Source organism: Caenorhabditis remanei, chromosome I, assembly GCF_010183535.1.
Source record: "Caenorhabditis remanei strain PX506 chromosome I, whole genome shotgun sequence".
Lineage (NCBI taxonomy): Eukaryota > Metazoa > Nematoda > Chromadorea > Rhabditida > Rhabditidae > Caenorhabditis > Caenorhabditis remanei.
This window is the reverse complement of record NC_071328.1, coordinates 5,453,574-5,465,893: the sequence shown is the minus strand read 5'-3', so window position 1 is coordinate 5,465,893 and position 12,320 is coordinate 5,453,574. Positions and strand designations below refer to the sequence as shown.

At 41.0% G+C, this 12,320-nt stretch overlaps 3 protein-coding genes across 3 annotated transcripts; 1 reads left to right on the top strand and 2 right to left on the bottom strand.

Annotated features, from left to right (window-relative positions):
- Positions 1 to 4,058: 4,058 nt before the first annotated feature.
- GCK72_000940 (uncharacterized protein) lies at positions 4,059 to 5,298 on the bottom strand (the record flags this gene model as incomplete). Its single annotated transcript, XM_003098796.2, has 4 exons — positions 4,059 to 4,413; positions 4,533 to 4,616; positions 4,855 to 5,189; positions 5,248 to 5,298. The coding sequence occupies 4 exons, from the start codon at positions 5,296 to 5,298 to the stop codon at positions 4,059 to 4,061; spliced, it is 825 nt and encodes a 274-aa protein (XP_003098844.2).
- A 262-nt stretch (positions 5,299 to 5,560) lies between these two features.
- GCK72_000939 (uncharacterized protein) lies at positions 5,561 to 8,537 on the top strand (the record flags this gene model as incomplete). Its single annotated transcript, XM_003098748.2, has 9 exons — positions 5,561 to 5,606; positions 5,664 to 5,730; positions 5,785 to 5,985; positions 6,584 to 6,701; positions 6,746 to 7,178; positions 7,686 to 7,866; positions 7,920 to 8,066; positions 8,110 to 8,337; positions 8,387 to 8,537. The coding sequence occupies 9 exons, from the start codon at positions 5,561 to 5,563 to the stop codon at positions 8,535 to 8,537; spliced, it is 1,572 nt and encodes a 523-aa protein (XP_003098796.2).
- Positions 8,538 to 9,336: 799 nt separating this feature from the next.
- GCK72_000938 (uncharacterized protein) lies at positions 9,337 to 10,740 on the bottom strand (the record flags this gene model as incomplete). The annotated part of the gene is made up of 5 exons (XM_003098741.2): positions 9,337 to 9,444; positions 9,530 to 9,594; positions 9,695 to 9,827; positions 9,872 to 9,958; positions 10,636 to 10,740. The coding sequence occupies 5 exons, from the start codon at positions 10,738 to 10,740 to the stop codon at positions 9,337 to 9,339; spliced, it is 498 nt and encodes a 165-aa protein (XP_003098789.2).
- Between the last annotated feature and the right edge of the window lie 1,580 nt (positions 10,741 to 12,320).

Genomic DNA, 12,320 nt, shown 5'->3' with positions numbered 1-12,320 from the left:
GGGGTCGGTCCCGAAAGCTTTTGGGACCGACCCCGAATCGGGCGGCTAACTCCCGTTTTCATCGGCTAACTCCCGTTTTCCGCGGCTAACTGCCGGCACGCCTCCCCCAGTTTTTGCCATAAGCGCCCCGTAAGTGCCCCGAATAGACCCCAAATGTGTATTCATTTTTCGCCAACACGGGTACATTTATTGATTAAAATTGTTAAAAATACGAAAAGGGTGGAACAATAAAGTTTAGAAGATATGAAAGTGAGCTAACAATTAATAGTGAGATAACAATTGGAACAGAGATGACGTGTGGGAGAGATGACATGTTTGAGGGTGGGATCGGAAGAGAGTGCTGATAATCATCTTCTCCATCATTTCTGTGACGTTTCGGCGCGTGCTGAAAAATTATAATATTTCTAGGTCAGTAGTATTGAAACGTACAAATTCTGACTTGAAGTTCGAAGTGAAGTTGAGTCTTCAGGAACCGATCAGGTTGCAGCTTGAACATCGGTGGGAATCCATCATCTTGCTCCAATTCCTAAAACAATTTTTGTTATTTAAAAGACTAGATTTCAATTACTTATTCGAAAACTCGATCAGGAGAAGCTCCTTGGGGCGTTCATTCTTCTATCTGAAAAACGAAACCACGTTGGAACATGGATCATATCAAAAATCGTTTACAAAATCTGTTAAAAACATGTAAAAATCATAAAAGTAGAATAAATATTTGCAATAATGTTTGGAAAACGGGTCAGCACTTTCCTTTGCGCACGCCGTTTAGCTACCGCCTACGCCCCGTCTGCACCCCACAAAGGTGCCGACTAGGTGCCTCCAAAAACCCCGGATCCGCGCCGACTGTGCCCCGAAGACGGCATTCACTGTCCGCTCATTGCCTAAACGCCATGTACGCCCCGAACAGCTGCCGATATGGCTAACTCCCATTCTTCGCGGCTAACTCCCGTTTCACACGGCTAACTCCCGTTTGACATGGCTATCTCCCATTTCACGTGGCAAACTCCCAGATAGGTACCAGATAGGTCCCAACCTCGCGCCCAAAATTCTCTGAGATATTAATATAACTTGGGACGAGGAGGCTGTAACTTTGTCAACGACAGAGTCTGGGTTTCCAGACCCGTCCTTACTCTCTCACTATCCTCCTCCACACATTCCGCTCTGTATGTGACTGTAGGAACTCTGCAGACAGAGCTTCTTTCCCTCCTTCTTCTCCCACAGCGCTTCAGTCGAAGCCTCCCCCCGTCCAGCATGTTTAGACGGACGATTTTTCTTCTCTTTCTTTTATTTCTTTCCCTTTTTCCCCCTTTCTGCTCACCTCAAGAATTTCATCTTTTCCTTTTTTCTTTCCCTCCGCCGTTGTTATTGTTAACTTTATTATTGTTAAACTTTTCTATATAAAAGATTCAATTCCCAAGTTTGAGGTACCACCACACCAATATATGGTGCACCGACCAAATAAACTACAAGATGCTGTCAACTGCCAAGACACAAGTCACCAAAATGTCAATGACGTTGACGCAGCTGGCCGAGAAGTATTCACGCTCGGTTGAGAAGTACCAGTCTATCCAGAATGACCATACTTGTCAAATGAGGGGCCGGCCCCCGGGCCGGGCCTGAAAAGCTTCGGCCCGGGCCCGGCCCCTCAGGCCCCTCTTTTCAGGGATATGGGATTTTTGAGAAAAATTTTCAAATTTTTTCCACAAATTCAATTTTTCATGGGGAAAAATTTCCCAATATACTCGTTTTTTATAGTTTTTTCATCATGATTTAGTATATTTTTCGAAAGATGGGCTGAATTTTTCAGCGAGACGCCTCCGGCAATGGAAAACTTGAAGGTGTAAATAGGTAAAATCTGATTTTTTCCCAGAATAATCTGTGTGTCTTCGGGAGTTCATTTTCATAACGAAAAAATATTAAATTCGGTCGAAACCCCGCTGAGATCGAGCGGCGAAACAGTTTGGGCATTTCTGTAGCCGTGGAAGAAAATAATAAAAAAATGGCGAAAGTAATTATATTATAAAACTTGAAAAAAAATCTTTGAAAATATTCTTTCGATATGAATATGAACTCAGACACACATGCATTATTCTATGAAAAAAATCAAAGTTGAACTTAGTCCAACTTTGCTCAAATTCGAAAAAAATTTTGAAAAAAATTTGAAAAAAAAAATTCTCTCCAAAAGAGGGGCCTGAGGGGCCGGGCCGGGCCGGCCATGGCCGGGCCGGGCTTGGGCCGGGCCGGGCCGGGCCTGAAGTTTTGGAAAAAAAGCCCGGCCCGGCCCGGCCCGGCCCGGCCCTTGACAAGTATGAGAATGACGCTCTACGAGAACACGCTGAGGAAATTACCAGAGAAGTACAACATATACAAGTCACGATGGATCGGCTCAAAACCAACATGGAGATGCTGGACGAAGAATTCGAAGCGTCAGTCAAAGACAGAGACCCGAATCAGGAGGAGCTGGATGATCTCGACAAGTACGCGGCAGTGTATGCCGAAGCATACGAGAATGCCGCAGATGTAAGGGACAACCTGGAAATTGAGCTCAGTAGAGTAACGGACACCAATTATCGACCAGCACTTGCCGCCCCAAAGAAGAAGTACGGGGACAAGAAGAAAAGTGCTTCGGATCTACTATCCAGGCTCAGGAAGGAAGAAGCCAAAAGTGAGTCTATCAAGGATCAGAGAAGACTACTGGACAACGTCACGGCCGTCGTCAACCAGTTGTTGCTCCTGGACAAGACGACAGACAATCCACTCACACGAGAACTGATCATTAGGAAGTTCAAGTACAAAATCCAGAAGGCCGCCTATGGGAGAAAGCTGGATCGAGCTGAAGACCTATGGACGATTCGACAACTCCTCACCGATTTGGACAATATCATCACCATAGAGGAAGAACTTCTGAGATTATTATCCAAACGCGCTCAGGACAGAAATGGGAAGGACAAGAAGAATAACGCTCGCCATGAGAAACAATCCTCGGATAACAGAGTCCGGGAGAAGAAAACGAAGAGATGTCTGATCTGCAATCGAGAGAATCACTACATGGCTGAATGCAAAACGATGTCCAATCCACTTGACCGTACGAAATGTACGGAAAAAGAAGATAGATATGGTCAATGTTTGCGCAAGGGACACAAGACGTCCAGTTGTAACGGTAACTTTTATAAAATTTATAGTTTCATCCTGGCGCACCCGTAATTCCCGAGTACGGGAGCATAACGGCCAAGTTTTGAAATAAAAATTATAATTAAAATGATATACGTGAGCCCCGGAAAACACTTTTCGAATACATTTTTTCATTTCCAAGAATTTTACGTGATAGAAAATGTTCCCGATACCAAACCTGAGTTTTCAGTTATCCCGCTGTTAGATTTGAAGCAAAATTTTGTGCGAGCGGTTATTGAGGTCTCCAAATTGAGGTATACAAATAGATAAAAAGAGAGTAGGAGGGAAGAGAAAGCTTCCGAGGGTCCCTATTTAAAGTTAATCGCTACTTCCGGGGGTCGTGAGCCAAGAGGCGGACCGAGAGCAAGCTTCTGGGCGTCCCAGTTTTAAGGTAATCACTACTTCCAGGGTGCTGAGCCTAGGGGCGGAGCGAGAGCAAGCTCCAGGGTGTCCATGTTTTAAGGTAATCGCTACTTCCAGGGTTCTAAGCCAATGCGCGGGGTGAGAGCAAGCTTCTGGGCGTCTCTTCGTTGGAATTCATATTCCATGGCAAGCGGAATAATTGGTAATGAACAAGAAAGTGGGAAACACGCGGTGAGAAAAAAACCTCCCTGACCTCACGTGGTCTACAAAATTCTGAAAAATTAATGTGGCCTTTATGCTCCCGTACTCGGGAAATACAGAGAGGCTTCATCCTGTAGCTTCAATGTTATAGTTGCTAATTTTTGTACGGGCACTCGCTGTAAAGTTATAGATCATAAACGTGAAAAAGGTCATGAAAAAAAGGAATAAACTGTAAAAGAAAAGAAAAAAATCAAATTTCTAACTTTGCAAAGCTAAAGAAAATTGAAAAAAAAATACACAGAAAAATTCCTTTTACACCAATTCTATTCAAGCCACCAAGAAAAGGAATCAGCCGACGTGTCATCTGGATTGATTTCACACGTGGCAGAGACCTTATAGTACATGACCAACTGATTCAACGAGTAGTGTTTTCGAACATTCGGATATCCACAATCAACGAAATATTGGTTTTCCGAGGAGACACGAATCGAATAGTGACGATTCTTTTTGGTGGTAGTACGGTAGATGAGCATGAGTGGGAGGGATTCGTAGAGAGTATCGAGGCGACCAGCTGGATGGGAGAGATGGTAGAGGGCGAATTCTCCACGATTCGTTAGACGATTCTCAGCTTCTGCGAGAGTGAGCACACCGATGTAGGCAGATGAGGCTTCACCGCGTCTGAAAATATTGATTTCAGACTACAAACTACAATTCCAGCCATATCATTAGTTACAGCTTCTAATGGATTACAACCGTGATCTAGTCTATATTTCTAGTTTGTAGTTTGTAGTTCATACCTATCGCTATCATCCTGTCGATCAATGATCGAGATTTCAGATGCAGGAGCTGAAGTCGACAGAACAGTTGAAGTCTGGCCCTCACTGAAATCAAAACTTTTGATATAAATCTGGGATGTTACAAAACCCAGACGTTTTGAAACTGGGACATTTCGAAACCAAACGGTGTGCTTTTCACATTTTTTGAGCGCTTCCGAAAACTTCTCAATAAATATGTTTTCATCCGTATCGTTAAAGCGTTGTTGTAACAACAGTATGGAATGTCTGGTGTCATTTTGTAAAAGTTGCGAACTGTCTCAGTTTCAAAACGTCTCCAACCCACCTCGTCGGACCCAACATAACATAAGATTCACTCTGCTCCGTCGGCTCTTTCTTCTTCTTTTTCTCCTTCTCACTCTTCCCTTTTCTCGTGCTTTCCTTCTCCATCAGAGTGTACAAACTCATTGTTTCCACTTTCGGACGTGTCGGAACCTTCTCCTCAACCACCAATTTATTCAACTTCTCCACTAATTTCGATGCAATCGGATCCTCTTTCTTCGGCGATCCCAAATTCACATATTGATTCTCGTCGGACTTCTTCGTATTGTTATGATTACTGTAGACACAATTCGCACCGTGAACACAACACAACACTCCTCCTTCGGGCTTCTTGTTCTTCTGTAATGTAGTTTGTAGTTTGTAGTTTGTAGTTTGTAGTTTGTAGTTTGCAGCTTACCAATGGCGCATAGATAGTGTTGTAAGGACATTTTGTGATTTCACCATCCATTACAAATTGCCCGTTATTTTACTCGATTTTATGTAAAACTGATTGGAAACTGAAAACTTGAAGAGCTTTTTTTGGTAGCTTGTATAAGAATTTAAAGGTTTCACGGGTTTAATTCAGTGCATTTTCAGTTTTTCGATAAAATAGAAAACCTCAAAATTTTGTTCCAAAAACGTGAAATAGCCAACTTCCAATTAAAAAATTTCTGCACGAGATCAATTTAAATTGAAAAATCCAAACATTTCACTACTCGATTCTACTCGAAATGATTCGTATTGCATCCTCTTCTTACTTACAATTTGTTGCTTCTGGTAAAAAAGAGATCTCGAGGAACACATAATCAAATTCTGAAAATCTGAATATTCCAGCAAACCCAGCATTCCAAACCTCATCTCGACGCCTCTCGACGACTGGAGTTGATTGTAAAATCAAAAGGTATTCATCTATATTTCTTGGCTGAAAATAAACTACCCTTGGAATCAGTTTCAGAGGGAAATCAGATCGACGAGTGATTCATGCGAAGAAGATAACGAAGAAAACTGATTCATTACCATTTGTGCTGGGAGAGGGGTTCATGACGGGGAAGATTATTCTTCAGAATGCGTTGACACATCCACCACCGAATGGGTTGGCCACGAGAGATGGAGGAGGCGGAGGAAGAGGAGAGAAAGTTCAGATTTTGTATCCAAAGTTAGTTTTTGTCAATTTAATTCCATTTTACGGTTCGCAAAGAGACGTGCTCCCGTCGTTTACATGTCTCTTGCAGTTTTTAGTGGAAAATTGTCAACTTTGTGAGAGTGACACGGCCTCCCAAATGGTATCACCATATCGATTGTTTATGGATTGTATAGATCACCTGTAGAGCTTCACTTTTGCAGTAGACAACTTTTTGTACGGACACATCCTAAAAAGTTACAAGCAGTCAATGTTTTTGAGCTGTTTAAAAATTTCTCCTTTTAGAACTGAAATAGGGCAACTATTACGAGAAATTTCTTTGACGATTGATAACTTCATAGGATGCGTACAGAATATTTGTTAACTACAAAAATGAAGCTCTACTTTTGATCTGTATAGTCCATTAACAATCAATACTGTGAGACTATCAAGGAAGCCGTGTCACAGTCACAAAGTTAACCATTTTCAACTAAAAACAGCATATGTCACATTCTTTATGGCCAGTAATTCCGCAGAGAGGCTCAGACAGCTAGACGCTCTCGTCGTCTAACTGTCTCTCTTCTGGGGAAATTGTCATTAGAGTTGTTTTGAATACCGTTAACAAAAATTCCAGAGAAATTGTTGAACATCTCAACAAATATGTCGTTGGACAAGAAGAGGCGAAGAAGTGTCTCGCAGTGGCCGTCTATCAACATTACAGAAGAGTTGAGAACAATTTGAGAGTCACTGAGGTAAGTATTACTGTAATTATCCTTCCTAAAGTATTCCTTTCCAGCAATGGATGTTGTCTGAAGCCGTTGCAGCCGCCAAGGAACGGAAAATCTTCCGAAAACAGAATCCAGAAATCGAAGAAGAATACATTCCAGAATACATTGAGAAATCTCAACGACAAATCCTTAAAGATCTCGAGAAACGACAAGATATTCTCTTGGAAAAATCGAATATGATTCTCCTCGGAGCATCTGGAACTGGGAAAACGTACATGACACAGAAACTGGCAGAAGTTTTAGATGTTCCAATTGTGATTTGTGATTGTACAACACTGACTCAAGCAGGATATGTTGGAGATGATGTGGATACCGTCATTCAGAAATTGTTGGCCGAGGCGAGAGGAGATATTGAAAGATGTCAACGAGGGATTGTGTTCTTGGATGAATTCGATAAGATTTACACGTCATCGGATCCTCTTCATACTTCTGGAAATCGGGGTGAGTCTGCGGAGAAAAGGGAAGAAGCAGTACCGCTCGAAAGGTTATCAACTTTTGATGTTTTAAAAGTCTAAGTTTGATAGTGTTTTTCGGTGTCACCTGTTTGTCCGATAATCTTAATTTTTTATGGGTTGGACAGAGCAAAAATAACACATCATTTTTGTAGTCGACCATTTTTTGTAGGGACACTATCTTGAAAGTTACAGTTTGTCAAAGTGAAAAGCTCCAAAATTTCGCTAATATGCACTGAAATTAGTCGGTTTCAGGGAGAAGTGGCTCTGAATAACTTTCAATATAGTGTCTTTACAAAAAAAGATCAATTGCAAAAATTATGTACTATTTTTGCTCTGTCCAACCCATACAAAATGGAATTTATCGGACAATCAGGTGACACCGAAAAACACTATCAAAGTTAGTAATTTTCCACAGAAAACAGCAAACGTTGAAAACTTTTTGAGTGGTACTGCAAGAGGCACATTTCCTACAAAAAACCTTATTAATTCCCAGATGTCAGTGGAAAAGGTGTGCAACAAGCCCTACTAAAACTGGTGGAAGGAAGTCTTGTCAAAGTAAGAGATCCACTCTCCCCAAACTCGAAAGTCACAATTGACACTACTAACATTCTATTCGTCTCATCCGGTGCATTCTCGAATATTGAGCATATAATTGCGAGGAGAATGGATAAAAGGTTATTATTAGAAACTTAAGACAACCTTCTTTTATAACTTCAAATGATTTCAGAAGTCTCGGATTCTCATCTGCATCCACGTCTCCCCACGAAGATTCTGATCAGCATACATCGGAAAAACTTCGAGATTCTGATGAAGAAGTTGTCTCGAAGGCAAGAGATGAAATGATCAAACAATGCGATCAAGGCGATTTGATAGCGTGGGTTTAAAACTATCTGGCGTGCCTTTGACGCTTATTTCAGATTCGGAATGATCCCAGAACTTGTCGGCCGATTCCCAGTGATTGTCCCATTCCATTGCCTCAATAAAACCCATCTGATGTCTGTTCTGACTGAACCGAAAGGAAGTCTCGTTGCTCAGACGAAAAAGTTTTTCGAAAATGAAAATGTTGAGTTGAGATTCTCTCCGGAAGCCATCGAGATGATTGCTGAAATGGCAGTGAAGAGAAAAACAGGGGCAAGAGCATTGAAGTAAGTATCCGCTGCCGAGTCGTTACGCAATGAATGTGTCAAATTGCAGAAGTATCGTGGAGAAAGCCGTGATGAATGCAAAGTACGAAGTGCCTGGTTCCGATGTGAAGTGTGTTGAGATTAACGACAAGAGTCTGAAGGATCAGAGTTTCACGATTATTGAGAATCGAAGTGTGATTGGAAAAGAGAATAAAGAATGAAAGAGAATACTAATGAGTGTCTGAACATTTTGATAAAGTTTGTGTTTATACGAGTTTCTAAATGTTGGCTATTGTTGATGTGTCCAGAATCCAGAAAACTAGAAACTAATTTAAGAATCCTGAATTAATTTCAGAACCCCGAACCCATAACCAGAATCTTGAAATCTTGAATCCTCAATTTGGAGTCTTCAATTTTGTTTTTTTTTCTTGAAAATGTGAAAATTTATAGGAATCAGTTACATTCATATAATTTTTCAAATAATCTCCGAATATATTTAGTGACACGTATTTAAAAAAAAAAGAGATCTAAAAAGTAATTCGGCTCGCGAATCTTCTTTTACGAGACGACGCAATCGATGGATCGAAAAGCGTATCGAATCGATTCGAGATGCGATTATTGTAAATCGCCGCTTGTGGAACTGGGTCGATTGCCACGTCACGTTGAGTGAAAATTCCAGTGCATTCGTTTGGACAGACGTTCTGAAACATGGATTGTGAGGAGTCGGTTCGGTTTTTTAGTTTGATATTTGAAACCGTTGAGACCTTCGCGCCCCACCCCGAAAACTACAGTAGCCCCGGACTCCTTGACGAGCTGATTACGAGAAAAAAAACTTACCGTAACTTGAATTTCCGGGTTGCCAAGACTTGAAAGAGAGGTGCCAGTCAAAGGTTGCGCATTGAAGAACTGAATTTAACTAGATTATCAATTATCGATTTATTAGAATTTCCCGAATTTGTTTAGAAAAATGAAAGAAAATAGGAGAGCAAAAAAGAAGTTTGAGAAAATGGGTTCAGACAGTTAGGAGAAGATCTTGCGGGTACACTTGTCAGCACAGATTTCGACGGAGTGTGGGGCGGCGTTATGGTATCCGATGGATCCGTCTTCGATGGCTCCGTCGGTTACGAACTGGAAAGAAGGGAGAGGTTAGGGAGAAGAGGGGGATGAACACCATGCAGTTGTATTAGGAGGAGGAGGAGGGAGAACTACTTACATTCCAGGTCTGGCAGGTGGAGAGGGATCCGACTGCACGAGCGAAACGAGCCACCAAGGTGTTGCCTGGAAAAGATTAACCATGAGAGACGTAAACAGTTAGACACTCTCGTTGTCTGCGTCTCTCAGAAAACAACGAGAACGTCAAGCCCTCCTGAAAACTAACTGTTATAATTGAGAGATTGAAGAGTGACTGATGGAGAAGCATCCAGAGTTGGAGCACCGTATCCTTGAGTTGTTCCTGTGACAACACTTGGTTTGAAGTCAACAACTTGGAAGATGACAACGTTCAAATCGCTCTGGAATTTGATCTCATTGTGCCAGCTACAGTAATCCTTCATACCATATCTGGTCCGAATCCAACAGCCGACCACTCATTGTTTCCGATGTTGTTTGTGGTGACTTCTACAGTAAGCTCGCTATCTACAACCTGAAAAAGAGAACGATTTCTAGGTGTTTCGAAGTTTGAAGACTGGTAGGAGACAGACGCAGAGAAGCTAGAGTGTCTTCTTGTCTGCGCGCTCTCTCTCTCTCTTGGTGTTCTGTAATCTAGTGTTTCATCAGGAAAATTTCAGAGTTCAGATGCGATTTTTATATTTATTAGAAAGCTGAAAATCTGCAGATTTTGAATATGCTATTAGTTTTTGCATCGGAAATTGTGGTAGAAAGTTACACGAGGTTTTAAACCAGCGGTGATGGAAACTAAGGTTTTTGACATAGAACTCAAGTTTTTCAGACTCAAATCTTGAAAAAAGTCGTCTATTTCTAGCAACCTAGGCGTTTCGGTCTCACGACAATACTGTTCTGGTTACTGTAGTTCTCGTGGTACTGTAGTTTTATGACAATAATTAAAATTTGAATAACTTTTGATAGATTTATCTGTTTTGAAAACTTAGACTATATTTGAAATCTCCAGATTTTAAGCTTTTAGTTATATAAAAATCTGTTGTCTGCAATTTTTCTCCTTTTTTGAAACCTTTTTTATGTACAAACAAAACACACGGAACTCCCTAACCTGACACCAATCATCACTGTTTATCTAAACTGTTTTGTTGTATCTACTTGAGAAAACTCATCTCATTTAAACACAAATAAAGAATGACTCACTTGCCACCGGGCACTAATATCTCCACTCTTGGCACTGCACTTTGCTGTTTCTCCGATGGAAACGAGGAGGGAAAGACAAAGTGTACCCAACAAAATGGTGAACATTTCCTAAAATGAGGTGATAGAATCTGAAATTATTGGCAGCAAAAATAGAGAAACGATGAAGAAAAGAAGTTACAGAACTGCGCCAACGACGCACCAGCGTTCTCAAAACCACCCGAGAAATGAACTGACTAAGAAGACCGATAGGTGTGGGATGGGATTGGCAAACAGTGGAGAAATGGGGGTAAAAAGTAAGTAACTGTCTCGAAGGAGGAGGGAAAAGGATGAACAAAAACAAATATTGTGGAGAAACGAGGGGGGCAATCGAAAAAAGATGAGATCGGGGTGAATGAGGAAGCGGTGGAGGTTGAAGACAGAAGGAAGAAAAAAGAGAAGGCGTCATGATGACGACGACGACGTCAAGAAACCAGATCATCTCTCGATTCGACCCGCTGAGTTTTTGTTTCGAGAATAGAGAGAAGGGAGTATTGGAGATGAAGAGACGCAGATGTCGCTTTTTTTGTATTACAGTTGATAGTGGGGGGTAAAACGAAACGAAAGCAGAAGGAGAGAAGCCTATTCTTTCAAGAGTAGACTGTGTTTTGGAGAGAAAAAGAAAATGTAGAACGGTTTTGGGTTCATCTTATCAAATCATGACACTTGCAAAGATTTCGGAAGAGCTATACGGAACATTATGTCGGATCGAATTAAGAAGATGGCATAGGACAAAGAACATTTCATGTTATTCAGTTTCTGCAGATTCATCGCAATTCGAAACGATAACACATTTTCATGGCCGCTTCTACTGATTTTTGAATCGTATTTAAACAAAAACAACTGAAGGTTTGCCGATTTTCGACGAACAGAACTATGTAAAGAAATGACTAATAATGACCAAATTTCAATGTGAATCATCGGGGGAAGTGAAGGCTCGGGGGAAGTGAAGACTGTTTTACAATATATTTTTAGACAAGCTTCCAGAGTTCTATGGTCGAGGGTAAATAGATTTTTTTCCAGGGACATCAGTTCCGAGCATTGAAACAGAGTGAATCAAAGTTCATGTTATTGTAGATATATTTTCTTCGGTGCACTCTCGTTACCAAACTGTTTCATCGTAGAACTGACTCGTTACCAAACTGTTGCATCGTAGAACCGTTTTCAACTGGAGCGCGATTGCTTACTTGGCCCCTTACGGCTTTTTGCGTGAATAAGTTTTAGTTTTTGTTTATTGTATAGTACAATAAAGCTAAACAGAACCTACTTTTCATAAAAAGTCAACATTTTATTCGCGCAATAAGCCGTAAGGGGCCAAGTAAGCAATCGCGCTCCAGTTGAAAACGGTTCTACGATGCAACAGTTTGGTAACGAGTCAGTTCTACGATGAAACAGTTTGGTAACGAGAGTGCACCTTTTCTTCAGATTAATTTTCAGCATCTTGATTTTTTGTAGATTTAATTGTTTCTTTTCAGTTAAAAAAGCTAAAACTAAATTTTTCAAGTACCTTTTTCATTTTTCTGGAACTCGATTCGAACAAATTATTTTTAACGAATCTCAAAAAACCCAATTTAAAACGAGTTCCAGCATTCCAAGAAAGTAGAAATTCACGATGATGACGTGTGGTTTCTACAGTAATCTCAGAATTT